This window comes from Carica papaya, chromosome 6 (assembly GCF_054855325.1).
Source record: "Carica papaya isolate Zhongbai chromosome 6, ASM5485532v1, whole genome shotgun sequence".
Taxonomy (NCBI): domain Eukaryota; kingdom Viridiplantae; phylum Streptophyta; class Magnoliopsida; order Brassicales; family Caricaceae; genus Carica; species Carica papaya.
This window is the reverse complement of record NC_142314.1, coordinates 7,802,522-7,818,092: the sequence shown is the minus strand read 5'-3', so window position 1 is coordinate 7,818,092 and position 15,571 is coordinate 7,802,522. Positions and strand designations below refer to the sequence as shown.

The following is a 15,571-nucleotide window of genomic DNA, read 5'->3' as shown; positions in this document are numbered from 1 at the left end:
TTAAATGAAAATTTAGGTTATTATATGTAATATAATATGATATATATTATGATTTATTTAATTTTAAAACCATTATTTAATTTAGATATATATAGGGACTAAATTTTAAATTAAAAAAAAAAATATATATATATAAAATAGTGAGTGAAAGTAAATTATTCATGCGCGGGGCTGGAGTAGAGAAGTATTCTAACCCCTAATTCTAATATTCGACTGATGAGTTGCAGCGCCGCAGGGACTGAAACTCGAGACCGTCACTCGCCCTAATTTTCAAATCTCCGCATTGGTATCGGAATTGCGGTGATTAATTTGTATTTCAAACGGTTGTTTTGCTAACTTCTATCTGTTTACGGCTTCATCTTCTCCGTTCACTACGCGCGTCCATTCTAGTTTCCAGCAGAGGAGCAGAGCTGCAACCATGGAACCTACAAGCAAAGATCTACTGCACTTAGAGCATAAGAATTCTTCCTCTTTACCTCTTGGTACTCTTTTTTTTTTTTTTTTTTTCTCTCTGTACGTCAAATTTTAATTTCTCGGAACAATAGAATTTATGAACTATAACTCTCACTCTTTGTTTTTGTTTGTACAGAATCAACCCTTCTTGTTTGTAATAAGAAAAATTCAATTTCACGGTCCAATAAACCAGTCTCTGATAACAGGCCAACCATCTCTTCCGTTCCCAAAAGTCAAGGTAACCCATCTCAGTTTTGTTTCTCTCTTTATTTGAATCCTCGAATTGTCGTATATGCCTTGTTTACCTTCCTCTTTTTATTTGAAAAGTGCTTGAATCAAGTTTCCTTAATATATACATATAACTAAGTTCTCGTCAAAAGAAATTACTGGGTTGAGCAAAGAATTTAGAAATCGAATTCACATGAGGAGGTTCTCAATTGTTGAGTTGCTTTGTTTTTAACATAATGGTTTCTATGATAGTATATTTTGCCAAAGGAATGGTTTGTAGTTGTTCAATTTATTGAGCTGAGGTTCAGTATTGAAAGCACATGAAAACAAGTGTGCTCACTCTGAATCCATGTTCTATGTGAATCTATAGAATAACATTTTGTTTTTTTTGCTCGCAGCAAATGTAAGATCTGTTTGACTTATTTGGACAAAGTAGTTTCTGTGTCTTAACTTTGTGTATATAGGATGTGATTGATACTATAAAGTTTGAACTGCCATTCGTTCGTATGAAATCTATTCCTTTTTTTTTTGTGGGTGTTGCTATGGCACCTCCTAGGCACTGTGACTAGTAAGTTAGTAATTCTTTGTACTAATAACTAATGTTCGTAGTCAGAAAATTAACAAGAAGACCTGATGCCTTCAAGGCAGCATAGGATTTATTTCTCTTCTTTGATACTCTTGTGAGAAATAGGTCCCTCTTCCTCTAGAGATTTCTTTGTTTCTCATGAAATAAGTTCCTTTTCGGGGACGAGAAAGCAAGTTGTGAAAGAATATGGTTTCATCTTCTGCTTTTTATATAAAAAGAAAGAAAAGAAAATGTTCTGATATGTCGTTAGTTTAAATTTCCTGGGTGGTCAAAACATTTGAGAAATTATTATTCTTGGAGAAAATGCTAGATGCACTACAGGCAGTGTGGAAAAAACGCAAACGTGAATAAGAGATTTAAGGTAAAACTCTTCATCTGTGTTGTTGCATGTATGATGATAATTACTAGCCATTTCTCACTGAACTAGATTTCCAATTCTTGCCTAAAACAAAAAGAAACAGTATAAGATGGATGTTAAAAATATATTTGTTGGTAACTAATAAATTTTCTGCAATATTTGCAGTTCTTGATAGAGTAAAAGATTTCTTGGGAGTTATGAAGGAAGCTAATAGAAGGCTGGAACTTGGTGCAAAGGTTTGTGGGTGACAGTATATTACCTGAAGGTAGACCTTAGTCTGCTTTTCAACGATATGCTTATAACTTCATATTTGCTATGTCTCCTGAAATTTAGGATAACTCTGAGGCCTATGACATTGAAGTGCTTTCTGGAACTGAATCTGGAGTCATTGAAATGGTAATATAACCTTCCTTGGACCAACCATGTCCCCATTTATAGTGACAGCTAATTGCTGGGATCCATTTAATATGGATACATTGTCAATAACAGGATTTGATGCTGGGTGTAGCTGATCTTCATACCCCTGAGGCTGTGGCTGCTGCAGAATCAGCAATAGCTGATTCTCATCCAGTGATTTCTTTCCCTGCTTGCAGTAGTGAAACGGAATCAGATGATAGCAGTGATGATAATGACGACTGTGAGGACAGTGATAATGATGGTGGTGGAAACAGTAAAGAGAGGGGTTCACCTGCGAATGGCAAAAGCGTGCTGGCAGGCGAAGTTGATTCCTCGAAAAAAGCTGCAGGAGACAGACGGTCGAAAAAGCGGCCGAAGATTGTCGAACTCTCATGAAACCGATTTAGTTGAAAGAAGTTAGTTAGGAAATCCAGTTTTGGTTGAAAATAAAAAAATGTTTGGAGAAAATGAGTATCCATGGTATCATTAACAAATTGTGAGATGTTAGACACGTAACAAGAAATGAATTATTTTCTTATGGTGGTGTTTTTTTCCTGTGTGTATTGTGTTATTTCTACTACGCCTGGGAGGCATGGTGCCTCTGCAGTATGTTGTTTGCTAATTTTAAACAACTGCAAGAGTCAAGATTGTAAAGGGCTTAATTATAACTCTGGTCTTCATTTGAGATACTGAGCGAAATATATAATACTTCCCATAAACTTTACAACGACAACAACTTAAACCTCTTGACTAGGCTATTAATCCTGGTGTAGTTTTAACAGCATTAAACTTTTTCTTTCTTTTGGTAAGCATTGCATTTTTGTTTTAAAATGAAAGAGCAACAAATGGAAGAACAAATTTTGTTCTTAGCTTTAAAAAATTACATACTTTCAAATAGCGTGGTCAATTCTGTTGGTGCTTCTAATAGTTATTTCAGGTTCTTCACAAAATTAAACACGGACAATATCCACATAACAAAGCGCAGCCACACCATAATTTTATGCTTCATTTTATTCTCATCTTCTTCCCAAATAATTAACAAGAATTTTACAAACTGACAACAAAAGAAAAACGAATCTTGTAGATTTGGTTGAAGAAATCACTTGTTTTTCCCTTTTCAAACATCAAGAAAAAGAGAAGAAAACTATCAATGCTGCTCCTGCTTATCAACGTCAGTAATTCTCTTCATGGTGAAGATTAGCAGATTTTTGCAGTCTTTTACTATTTGCAGAGTTGGCTCAAAAATTTGCTAACTCTAGTAGACAATATCAACCACGGTATGATCCCAACCTGCAAGTTATACGAAATAACTACACTTTGAAAAGAGGAAAACTCCTTAGTGGATCACCTTTTTAAGCTGCTTCTTTATAAGAGGCATACTACAAGAATAACTAAATAACTCCATCTCATTAGAGCATGAAACTAAAAAAAAGTGTTTCAATTGTGTTTACCATGACATAGTCGTTCAGCGAACCTCCAGCTCCCCAAGATAACACGTGCCCTGCAGAAAAGAAACATATATTGCATTATTGAACAATGAAATTACAGTAACTCTCTTCCCTATTTTATCTTACACATAATCGTTGTGCTTATTTGTAAAACCAGACACCACAGCATGCAAAAATAATTGCAGGATTTCGGCACATCTTGACACATTATTGTATGGCCACACACCGAAACATAGGAAAAGATTAAAAATCTAACAACAATGAAAGACTCTGAATTAAACCAAAAAAGAAACTACAATGAAAGATTTGGTGCCAATTGTACATTACCAAAGGGTTGCACCAATTGCCGAGATATGGCAGCAACAGGAGCCCTCCAAAACCAGTAAACCAACACAATATATGTTACAACCTATACAAGCAAATGAAGAAATTGCTTCAAGATATCACCAAAGGAAACAAAGCCAAATTATACCTAAAAAATTTTCAATATAAATGGGATTACCTTTGAAATAAACAGGATTTTCAGAGACAAGTCATAGGACCCTTTGATTACTTGGGTATGTACTTGCTGACCTGGAATTCCAGTAAATGTTTAGAAGCTTCCATCAATATGCATAAAAAAAATATACAAGTTATTGGCTTCATAATTGCTGATAAACAGATAGAAACTCATGTTCATAATGGATCAAAACCTTCTCTATACAAACTTATCCCTCAAAGTCCCTCCACTTAATATTCAGAACTGAAGCATACAATTCATTTGTAATATAGAGTTCTCATTGCCCTTCATATTTTAATGCAAAGAGATTTTGAAGTTTAATTCTAATCAATATGCATATATAGCTAAAACAATATTATCAAACTTATAAAATCTTGCAAAAAAATTAAACTCTGATTCTTGACACTGGTTGCAGATTTCATTCTGGATATGTTCATTTTTTATGAGCTATTATACCTGCTGGTTCTTTTACTTTTAGATAGTACCAACATTACTCAAACACCCTCCCACTAAAATTTTGAACTGGTTCGTGGTGTGTGTTCACTTGGATTCATTTTAGTTCAGTCTGGATCTCAAACATGGAACCCAAATTAAGAAGAACTCAGACAAGTTGGTTGACTAGGATTCTAAATATAGGGAGAGCAAAAGGATTCGGAAAGGGAGACTGAAAAGTTTATATTTTAACAATTTTTTCTTTCAAAAATGAGATTAATTATAGGTAAAGTGGAACAGGCATTTGTCCATGTAAAGAGTAAGAGTCCATCAAACAAAATTTTCTTTCTTGGAACTTAAAAAATACATTGTTTATCTTCTTCAGAGACATATAGTACATTTACTCGGTTCTTTAAGAATTTAGAACATGAGTATTGATATTCTTGTTATAGCTACAAAAAGGATTTAAATCCTGTATTTGATCCAATACAACAGAATGTATTACTAAACTATTATTTAACAACCAAATAAAGAACCTAATAAGTGGTTCACCAATACTTGAGACCAAATAACGTAGAGACTAAGCCTACGTCTTTCAAGCACAAATTTAGTATCTAATCCTATGTAGTACCTACACTTAGCATCTATAGTATTTCGTACCAATACCCTGCACCACAATCCGGACATACCATATTTTTATCTCAAACAAAAAACAATCCAGACATACCACAGTTTAGGTAATTGTACTTTTAGAAAATACAGCCAATAATTACAAAGGTATGCTAAACAAATTATTGGAAAGAAAGCTATAACCAGCTGCATGTCTGTCATCTGCGTTAGTTGTATTTTTACTTTCTGATTTTAATTAGTTCACAGTACTCTCCAAAGAAATAGACTCTCTTCTAACTTCTTTCTCTAAACTTTTTCTTTTGAAACAGAAAAGAAAATATGAAGGCAAATAAGTATAGTCCTTTCTCCCATTATGTACCCAGCGCAATTTTCACGGTAAAAAAGCTTAACAAAAAATTAGCTTCTAGAACCTAACAATCACATAAAAAATAAATGATATAATAGTTTCTGCAATCATAAGAAAGTACCTGTCAATCAATGATTTTTCTTCAAACATTTCCATAAATCCAAAACAACCAAGTAGATTGTGCAATAAACCAGAAAAAAACATTAGCTTCTAAAATATATATAAACATCTTGTGCGGGCTAATGTATACTTGTGAATGCAAACAAACTTACAGTTTGCAAGTTCCTTCTCCTTAGCAGCTGCTATCCTCCTAAGTTTTGCAGCTTGTGCAAATGTTGATGGCCTGGAATCAACAGGGAAAAGAATGCATCTCTTTCGTCATTCCATATTATAATGCTACCACCATTTTCAGGAGCTCAAAATTTAAACCAAATGAAGCTACTGTGTCAACATAATTTTCCATAAGTGATATTCCGGACAATATTATTAAAGTTAACGTAATAATAACATCCATAATTAGGAATAGGTGATACTTCAGGCAACATAATTTGGCAAAAATAAATATATCCAAATAGATGCTTTAGATATCATAATACCTACTAAAATCAGTAGCGCATGCATGTTATTAAGATGAAATGAAAATGAAATTCAAGTCAAGAAATGACTCACTGTGACAAGGAGCTTGCCTCTATCAGGAGTTGCTTTATCTCTGCACGCAACTGGATTTCCGTTTCATTCTTTGATCCCCTCTGCCGAGGAAGCCAGAGTCAAATCAAATGAAAGTAATTTCTAAACACGATTCATCTAATCAGAATGATTAATTTGACAAGAACATGGCCAAATTACCTTCTTCAATTGCTCGAGCCACCTGGAGAGGAAATGGAAGACAAGAACGATGAGGAAGACGAGAGGTGCCGCAAGAGAGCTTCGACGTTGTTCTACGGTTTCTCCTTCCTCTCCCATGCTTACGTACGTGAGATTGCTCTAGGTATGTGTGAACGGTCTGTAATTCCTCCTGGGGCTTGTTTGCTCGTCCTTACACAGACAACGGAGATCTAAGACCGACCGACTGGGGGAATGATATCGGGTTTGGGTCGGGTGGACTCTACTCGATTATAAATTGGGCCGAATCGGGTGGAGTCGGCCCATAGGTTCGTCGAGTATAAAGACCCATTACAAGAAAATTGATACGAAATCACTTCAAAATTATTACTATATGTTAAAGTCCGTTGATAAGTCCCTTACGAACTTGACCAAATATATATATATATATATATATATATATATAGAGGTTAGGTTTAATTTTGGCAGAATAGGACAAAAGATTGATTGCAATATTCCAAGTTTGGCAGCATATATACCATGTTAGTTTTTTCTTTTGACGAAATGTCAATTATTACATCTCATCAAAATCCAAATTCATTTTTATTAATCTTCTTGAATGTGTATATATATGCACTAACATCTCTATCAAAGAAATATATCTGTGCATCCCCGAAGAAATCAAGACCTACATATATATATATATATATATCTTACTTAGAAAACAAGAACCTAATACATATATATATATATATACCTGTCACTATTTTCATAACATTACTAAAAGGTTTTAATTCACATGCAAATTAATTACTACTTAATTAGGAATTGTGTCCCTCTTTGTTAATTATGCTTTCATAAAAATGTATATATAATTCAAAGAGATAAAAGTTAGGTTAAATTTAAATAATTTTGATAAAAATTTATATATTTTAATAATTAAGTTACACAAAATACACAATTTAACTTAAATTTACACTCTTATAAATAATAAAAGTGCAATAAAATTAACCCGTTAAACTAATAATAATTCATCACCGAAAAGTTGAATTTATGGTATATAAACATACAAGTCAAGAATCTAGTAAAATTACAACATTAAAAAATAGTAGTTGTTCGTTACACACACATGATTTATTAAATAATACACGTACAACTTTATCTTAAATTTTAAAGATCTCAGACTTATTCAGGTTCATTTACTTAAATCATTTAAACTACACTCTTCAAATTACTCAAGTCCAAGAAACCAAAAGGACGTTGACCATTAAAATTACCAGGAGGATCATAGTTGCAGCTGATGATAGTTCCGCCATTGTTGCACCTAGCCCTAGCGCACCCAAGACGAACGGAGTTACGCCACACCACTTGAGTGTAGTGGCCACAAACCTTGCCAGGAGCACAAGTGTTTGAATTATAATCGTAGAAAGGTTTCTCATCCACCCACATCTTTACAGCAGCCGTGCCGGCGAGATCAGGGCTGCCCCACGCCAGGTTCTCGCCGTAGGGACCGCTGGAATGCACGAGCCTGCAGGTTGATTTGAGTTGGTTGACGTAGTTTTGAGCAAAAGCCGCCACTTTGTTGTCCCATCTCATGGGTCCAACACCGTCCCTGGCACGAGCCGCGTTGTGGGCGTTGAGGAAATCTTGTGGTGAGTTTTGGGCATGGCAGATGTTAATCGTGGCTAACAAGGCTACAACTAGTGGAACATACATGATCGCCATTGTTTGTTTCTTTGTTGTGTGGTTAATGTTATTGGTTAGGTGTCTATTTATATATGTATAATAGCAATATGTTGTGAATTATTTATTAGTTTTTTGATGGCTAGATATATAACCCATGAAGCCGCCCATATGGGTGCGTGAATTACTTGCTCATCATCATCTGGTATACGTATTACTATTTTTTATTCAATTAATCGATGACTTCGCTTTTATTATATTACCTACTGACGGAAAATAGGACCACGTTCACTGCATAATCTACAATCTCGTGCATAGAAAATACAAAGTAGCGAACTTACGTATGATTAATTTGACCATATACATGGTTATTCTTTACTTGTGTAACTTTCTCCTAATTATTAGTTATAATTAATTAAGGATTTTGTTTGTCTCAATATTATAAACACGAGAATCGTCATTGTCATTTTACAACCACTTAGAAATTCCGCATATACTGCACATCATTCATACAATAAGTTCATAATATATATATATATGCATAATTCAAAATTTATCATATAACCTAACATCCCATGTAATAAATATGGTAATTATATATATAGAATATGAAGTCAAAATTTAGAGTTCAATAAAATAAAACAAAATATACATGCACATGAACTCTTTTACAGGTTCTGCTTGTCTGGTAGCGGTTCTTCCTATTCTTTCTCATTTAAAAAATATCAGAGTGAAATTTAATGAGTTTCACCAATTCAATAAGTATTTCCGTTCTTTCAACCCAGATAAGATTTAATGCAAAATACAAAATATGAGACAAATACAATAGGAATATTTTTAATGCAAAATTTTATTTATTATTTTCACTATTTTCATATGTTTTGGATCGGATTTCTGAATTTTACTCGAATATCATTTACAATCCTCGAAGTATATCCACATACTCTCGAAAGAACATATATACACTCGAATATCAATTATAATCTCAAAATAAAACCACATACACACGAAAGATCATATATACACTTGAAATCTTATTTTTAAGGTTTAATTGCGTGATGCTATTTATGTCGTCATCGATGAGAGGCAAAATGGATTCCCCCATCGTATGGATAACACACATACATATAATTTCACAATGGTCACAACAGTTACATTTGCTAGGTGACTCATAGTCACAAACACCTATCCACGTCTGCATTAGATTTCAAACTCTATCCATGTGTAGGTTCACTATGCCCGCTGAACTCCAACCACACACACACACACTCTCTCTCTCCTCATCAACTCGAAGATGTTCAGGGTCCGTACCCTATTCACTCACATTATCTCATTTCTAAATTCTTATTTACTTCCCTTTCCTTATAATTTCCTCTTAATTTTTATTTAAATTGATCATTTCACAACCATAATTATTCCTTCAATTTTATCTATTTCCTTGCAGTATTTTATTTTCTCTTTTTCTCGAATTTTTGTTTTATTGGTGATTTTTTTATTTTAATTTATTTCTTATCACACTTCAATTATTCTTTAGTCTTGAGTTTGTTTTCTAGTTCCATCTCCTCATAAATTTCAATAGCTTAGGGTTCACTTGTCATAAGTTCGGGTTTTGTTCTTCATCAAAAATTGAGTCAGTATCCGTTCTAATTTTATAAATACATACAAAATTAATAAAATACATGCATAATTCCAAAATCCTAATATAGGTTCAGAATCAGAAATACTTACAACTCCTTTACGCAATAGTCTTCCCAGATCTGCCTGAACGTCCTAATTTCCTGTACACGCATGACACAAATTAATTACTGTAATTTAAATACTAAACATAAGCTAATTTCAATCATAATAACTGGTTTCAATGACAACCCAATGGGATGCCTGGCTCACCGCATAAGGGTGAGCAATTCACTTCCTTAGATTTTCGGTTTCCTAACCCAGAAATATCGGGTTCCGTACTTGAGGAAGACTCTTCGATTTTTTGTGTGGTGAATCGGATTTTCATACCCGAGGAAGACTCTTTAGCTTCCCGAATGGGTGAATCAGGTTTCTATTCCTAAGGAAGACCCCTCGGCTTCCACTAGTGGGTCGGTTTCCCCACACCTGAGGAAGGCTCCTCAGTTCCCAAGCGAGTGGGTTACGAAGCCGAGTTCGCGCGACCAGCCCGACACCGACTGCCCGCCTCTCGTCGTTCAACAACCAACCAAACATAGAAAAAAAGATTACCTTCTCGGCGTGGTGCGATTCGACCTTGATTTTGACTCTGAATGATTTCTCTCGGTTACCCCGTGACTTTCTTTGCTTGCTTTAGATTTAGATGACAAATTTCATGCCTAAAAATCGGTTAGTGTAAAATAGGAAAAGATTGAAGGAAAATAGGGGAAGAAAGATGAAAAAGATAAAACTTTTTACCTTACTTGCCTCAGTCTCTACCGTTACACGACGTCTCTGCTCGATTTCTTTTCCTTCTTCTTCTTTTCAGCTTCGGCTTCCACCACTCTCTTTTCTTATTTTCTTCCCTTGCGGTGGCCATTCTTGGCTCCCCTTTCACTCTCCCGCTTAGCTACTCTTCTTATCCTCTCCCTTTTTCTCCAGCCACCCTCTTCCTTTCCTCTATTTCTCTCTTCCTCTCGGCTCCACCGCTCTCTCACCTCTTATCTTCTCTCGCACCTCCTTTCTCTCTTTTTCGACTTCTCTCTCAAATGAAGAAAAATCATAAATTTTTTCCTTTTATACCCGTCCTTGCCAGCCATTGGATCTCACAAGCTCAATCTGAGTCGTTTATCTTCAGTAAAACTTTAACTGTTTGATCTTCTCAGATGGTTCGATCAGGACTGTCTATTCCCTGATTTGTTTTTGCCCCCTTTCACTTCCGCTTATTTACATTATTACCCCCCCTTTTCTTACTTGTTTTCATTTAAATTCTTAAAATTAAATAAAACTCCCAAAAATTTAAAATTTCCTTCATTTAAATCCTAATTCTTATTTTATTTATTTACATTTATTTTATTGATTTAGACTGAATGTTACAATTCTTCCCTCTTTACAAAAATTTAGTCCTCCAAATTTGCTATATCTCTAAAGCAAGTGAGGATATTGAGCTCGTATCGAGTCCTCAATCTCCCAAGTAGCTTCCGCTGGTGAATGATGTTGCCAGAGTACGTTGACCATTGAAAAAGTCTTGTTCATCAATACTCGCTCTTGCTTATCCAATATGTCTAGGGGTATCTCTTAATAGGACATCTTTTTCAATAGGAATATCTTCATGTTGAATTACATGCGACAGATCAGGATGATATTTACATAACATGGATACATGAAATACATAATTGACGTTAGCCAACTCTGGTGGCAATGCTAATTGGTAAGCAGTAGTTTTAATTCTCTATAGTATTTTGAATGGTCTAATGGGTTCAATTTGTTTTTTGATTTTTTTCGACCAACTGAGGCCCCTTAACATATTTTTTTCGCAGTGATGGGTATAAAATCGGTCGAAACCGATCAAAATTGGCTAAAAACGGCCAGGCTGAGGCAAACCGCCACTGCGGGCGGCGGTGCCGCCGTGCCAGAATTTTAAAATTGGCTGAGAAATGTTTTTAACATTGATTTTGGATTTTTTGGGGTATTTTAAGGTACGTGAAGCGTGTTTTAATCTCTGCAGAAAAATTCAAGAAACTCAGGGACCACCAGTAGGCGCAGCTGAAAGTTTGGTATTTTAGACACTGATTCGAGTAAGAATTCATCGCCTTATTCTCTGTTATAGAATTAAAGTTTAGTAATTGATAATATGCTATTTTGTGTAATTTAGAAGACTTTGAGAATAATTATAGGTTACCAATAGGGCCAAAAATCGGTTAGTCATTTATTTGTTGTTATGTTTAACTGATAGTTGAATTTATAGTTTTAAATACACAATGATATACTGAAATGATTAATTGATTCAATTGTACTTTTTTGATATATATTGCTTGTCTTGCGTGATTTATGATTGATTTGTAAAATTGGTAATTAATATACAAATAAAAAATTAATCGGTAACGTGAATTAATGAATGGTAGCTTTACTGGATATTCTGAGAGATGGTGGACAGACCAGATACATAAGGAACCCCTACCATGAACGTTGTGTCATACTTGATGGGATATCGAGAATTGGTATTTTTGGCGCTCATACCGGACGAGATATGGGAACGACCCGTTTCATCCTCATACCGGATATAGTATTGAGAGATGATATTTTTAGCGTTCGTACCGGACAGGTAGTTGACAATGTTGACTATTAGTTCACGCGTAGTAGGACATCCCTATGGGCCTTCAAGATACCAGTAGGCAAATAAAAAAGGAAAGTTATTGTTCTTGCTAACTTAAATATAAGATTGGAATGTTATTTAAGTTATTGTTTCTATAGGTCGATTTTGAAAATCTCACAACGATAAGTATATGCAATAAATTATTTTCATTATGATAAATGAATTTACTTAAATCAAGAGCTTTATTGGTTGTTTTTATGATTTTTACGAACTTTTAGTTTATGTATCGGTGAGCAGTGTGATATTTTTACTGAGCTAGTATAGCTCACCATTTCATTAACTATTTCAGATCAAGAGAATCAACACCCAGATCCCGATCAATAAGAGGGTTATGAATAATTCACCACTTGGACTCCCTTCAAAAGCTAGTGAAGGTCGTGCTAGAATACTCAGCATATTGCTTTTTATTTATTTCCTTAATTTTGTTTTTTTTTTAGAAAGTTCATTCCCGTATCCCTATTGGAAATTTTAAATTATTGTGTAAGGAATGTAAACTCTAAGCTTTATTGTTTCGCTTCCGTATTTAATTCATGACTTTATTTTCTTTTAAGTTTCGGGTCTTTATAATTGCTCGAGCCCCTTCTACGATTGTTTGCATAACTCTTCTGTCTACTTTGGGCAATTTAAAGATTTTTCTTAATTAGGATAATTTTTGATGTAGTTTCTTCGACTAGTTCAGGTCCAATTAATTTTCTATCTCTGATATCTTCGCAACATATAGGAGATCTACAAGGTCTGCCATAAAGTGCTTCATATGGAGCTGGACTAATATTAGACTGTTAACTGTTATTATAAGCAAATTTGATTAATGACTGAGGATCATCCCAATTTCCTCTCATCTATAGTATAGAAGCCGTAAGCATATCTTCTAATGTCTGGATGATTCTTTCTATTTGGCCATTTTTTATGGGTGAAAAGTACTGAAAGATAATGTGGTGCCTAGCGCCTGTTGAAGACTTGTCCAAAATTTAGAGGTGAAACAAGCATCTCGATCTGAAACTATATACACCGGAATGCCATGAAGTCTAATAACTTCTTTAATATATAGCCTGACAAGTTTTTCTAAAGGGTATGTAGCTTTTATTGGTATAAAATGTGCTGATTTCGTTAATCTGTCCACTATCACCCAAATAGTATCATGGTTCAACCTGGTTATAGGAAAACCCATCACAAAGTCTATAGTGATGTGTTCCCACTTCCATTCTAGGATTGGTTGAGGTTGAAGTAATCCCCCTAGCTTTTGATGTTTAGTTTTGATCCTCTGATAAGTGAGACATTTATTAACAAATTCATAAATGTCTTTCTTCATTCCTTTCCACCAATATTAAGGTCACAAATTCTGATACATCTTGGGGATGCCTGGGTGTATGATAAATCTAGAATTATGTGCTCCATCTAAGATGAATCTCTTCAAGTTTGGGTCATCAGGAATGCACAGTCTTCCTATGAATTAAAATAATCCACCATCATGAACTCTGAAGCTAGGTCTTAAACCCTGTTCAGTTTCTTTCCTCAAGGTTCCTATAACAGAGTCAGTTTCTTGAACATCTTAACTATCTGAATCAACTCTGGCTTGATTCTCAAGCTGGATATATACATTCCTAATTTCTGAACACCCCATTATAATTCTTGTAAAATCTCTAGAGTTTTTCATTAAGAAGCTATTAGTTTTACGATCATACCGAAGGTGCTGCGACTCAGTGCATCAGCCACCACATTTCTTTTCTCTAGATGGTCGGATATCTTGCAATCATAGTTTTTAAGAAGATCCATCCATCTACGTTGGCTCATGTTCAGTTTTCTCTGTATGAAGAGATATTTAAAACTCTTGTGATCAGTATAAATCTCAAATGTCTCTCCATACAGATAATAATGCTAAATCTTAAGGGTATATACAATTACAGCTAATTCTAAGTCATGAATCGAGAAATTTCGTTCATGGTTCTTAAATTGTCTTGACCTATGAGCGATGACTCTACGATATTGCACCAAAACACCATTCTATTATGAAGTAAAAATTCATTTATTAGGGACATTAAATACAACCTTTTTGTTACGATAGTCTAAAGCCGCATAATGAGCTGTTAGCTAATCTATTCCTATAATTACATCAAAATTCCTCACATCTAGAAGTACTAAGTCTATCTTGAGTTCCTTACTAGCTATCTCTATTGTACAATTTTTATATATAACATCAGAAAGTAATACATTTGTGTCTGGTGTGGATATCATCAAGATATGTTTCAAATAAACAGGTGTAACACTCAATTATGGTGCAAAAGTATGTGACATGAATGAGTGTGTGGAACCAGGATCTATTAACATCCTAGATAAGTTTTTAGAGACAAGATACATACCTTGAACGACGTCTGAATTTGCTTTAGCATCTGATGCAGTAAGGGTATACACTCGTCCCCGTTTTGGAGCTTATGTCTATTCCTTCATAAGTGGGCAGTTACGAATAAGATGTTGTTAGCCACCACACTTGAAACAAGACTGAGTGACATGGTGACACGGCTGATTATCATGATTTTTCCTGCAAGTATGACAAATCGACAAGGTGCCGATGGTGGTCTAGGAGATATTTCTGTTATCATTCTAGACCTTTTATCTTGTGAAACAAACACTAGAGTCAGCCTTATCAGAGGTACAACAGGTCTAGAACTACCCACTCTTAAGGATGAACCCCTAAGTCTACTTTCTACTATCGCGGCTTTTGCCAAGGCTTCATCATAAGTATTCAGCTTTAAAATTGCAAGAGAATCTTGAATTTCTAGGCATAGCCCCCACTAAAACTTTCTTGCCCTTTGTCCTTCATCAGTTAGAATTATCGGAGCAAAATGAGTCAATTCAGTGAATCTCCAAGCATACTCAACTACTAACAAGTTCTCATAAGTTATCTATATAAATTCTAACTCCTTATGATGTGTAAGTCGTGCAGGAAAATATTCGATGTTCAATGCCCCCAGAAACCATTCCCAGGTGATGGGAGTAGGTAAGGTGGTCTGTCTGAATTCCTACTAATGATCAGTTTTTCCTACAAGAAGGTATGTAGCAAGGATCACCTTCTGTTCAGTACTCACCCTCAAAACTCGGAATGTTTTTTCAACTGCCTTCAACCATCCTTAGCTTCAATAAAATTCTTTATACCAGCAATGGTAGGAGGATTAAGTCTAATAAACTTCCTAATGATCCATAACGGGTAGTTCTGGATTATGTGGAACCAGTACTAGGAGAGGACCAAGTATCCCTTCCCTAGGTTGATTGGGAAGCTCCTCTACCATGTGAAACAACCGATCAATTTGTTCCTATAAAGACATAATTGGGAGTTTGCCCTGGTGGAGGTTGTCTACGTCTTATTTTATAACCCTACATCTAAAAAAG

The 15,571-nt window shown here is 34.9% G+C and overlaps 3 protein-coding genes across 3 annotated transcripts; 1 reads left to right on the top strand and 2 right to left on the bottom strand.

The window, feature by feature from the left end:
* The first annotated feature begins 153 nt into the window (after positions 1–153).
* LOC110825730 (uncharacterized) lies at positions 154–2,559 on the top strand. Its single transcript, XM_022056217.2, has 5 exons — positions 154–482; positions 590–691; positions 1,791–1,861; positions 1,959–2,021; positions 2,115–2,559. Exons 1-5 carry the CDS (start codon positions 419–421, stop codon positions 2,415–2,417), a joined length of 603 nt encoding a protein of 200 aa, XP_021911909.1. The 5' UTR covers positions 154–418; the 3' UTR covers positions 2,418–2,559.
* Positions 2,560–2,993: 434 nt separating this feature from the next.
* LOC110825731 (tail-anchored protein insertion receptor WRB-like protein) lies at positions 2,994–6,865 on the bottom strand. The gene is made up of 7 exons (XM_022056220.2): positions 6,223–6,865; positions 6,046–6,125; positions 5,649–5,719; positions 3,972–4,042; positions 3,797–3,878; positions 3,473–3,522; positions 2,994–3,311 (listed from the first exon to the last, which is right to left on the bottom strand). Exons 1-7 carry the CDS (start codon positions 6,337–6,339, stop codon positions 3,243–3,245), a joined length of 540 nt encoding a protein of 179 aa, XP_021911912.1. The 5' UTR covers positions 6,340–6,865; the 3' UTR covers positions 2,994–3,242.
* Positions 6,866–7,219: 354 nt separating this feature from the next.
* Positions 7,220–7,968, bottom strand: LOC110825732 (pathogenesis-related protein 1-like). Its single transcript, XM_022056221.2, has one exon. The coding sequence runs from the start codon at positions 7,921–7,923 to the stop codon at positions 7,411–7,413; it is 513 nt and encodes a 170-aa protein (XP_021911913.1). The 5' UTR covers positions 7,924–7,968; the 3' UTR covers positions 7,220–7,410.
* Between the last annotated feature and the right edge of the window lie 7,603 nt (positions 7,969–15,571).

Excerpts from the sequence above, each read along its gene's own strand:
- LOC110825730 (XM_022056217.2), top strand. The coding sequence starts at position 419 with ATGGAACCTACAAGCAAAGATCTACTGCACTTAGAGCATAAGAATTCT. Across the intron at positions 692-1,790 it reads TTCCGTTCCCAAAAGTCAAG|TTCTTGATAGAGTAAAAGAT; the intron begins GTAACCCATCTC and ends CAATATTTGCAG. Across the intron at positions 2,022-2,114 it reads AATCTGGAGTCATTGAAATG|GATTTGATGCTGGGTGTAGC; the intron begins GTAATATAACCT and ends TGTCAATAACAG.
- LOC110825731 (XM_022056220.2), bottom strand. The coding sequence starts at position 6,339 with ATGGGAGAGGAAGGAGAAACCGTAGAACAACGTCGAAGCTCTCTTGCG. Across the intron at positions 4,043-5,648 it reads GGAGAAGGAACTTGCAAACT|GTCAGCAAGTACATACCCAA; the intron begins GTAAGTTTGTTT and ends CTGGAATTCCAG. Across the intron at positions 3,312-3,472 it reads CGCTGAACGACTATGTCATG|GTTGGGATCATACCGTGGTT; the intron begins GTAAACACAATT and ends TATAACTTGCAG.
- LOC110825732 (XM_022056221.2), bottom strand. The coding sequence starts at position 7,923 with ATGGCGATCATGTATGTTCCACTAGTTGTAGCCTTGTTAGCCACGATT.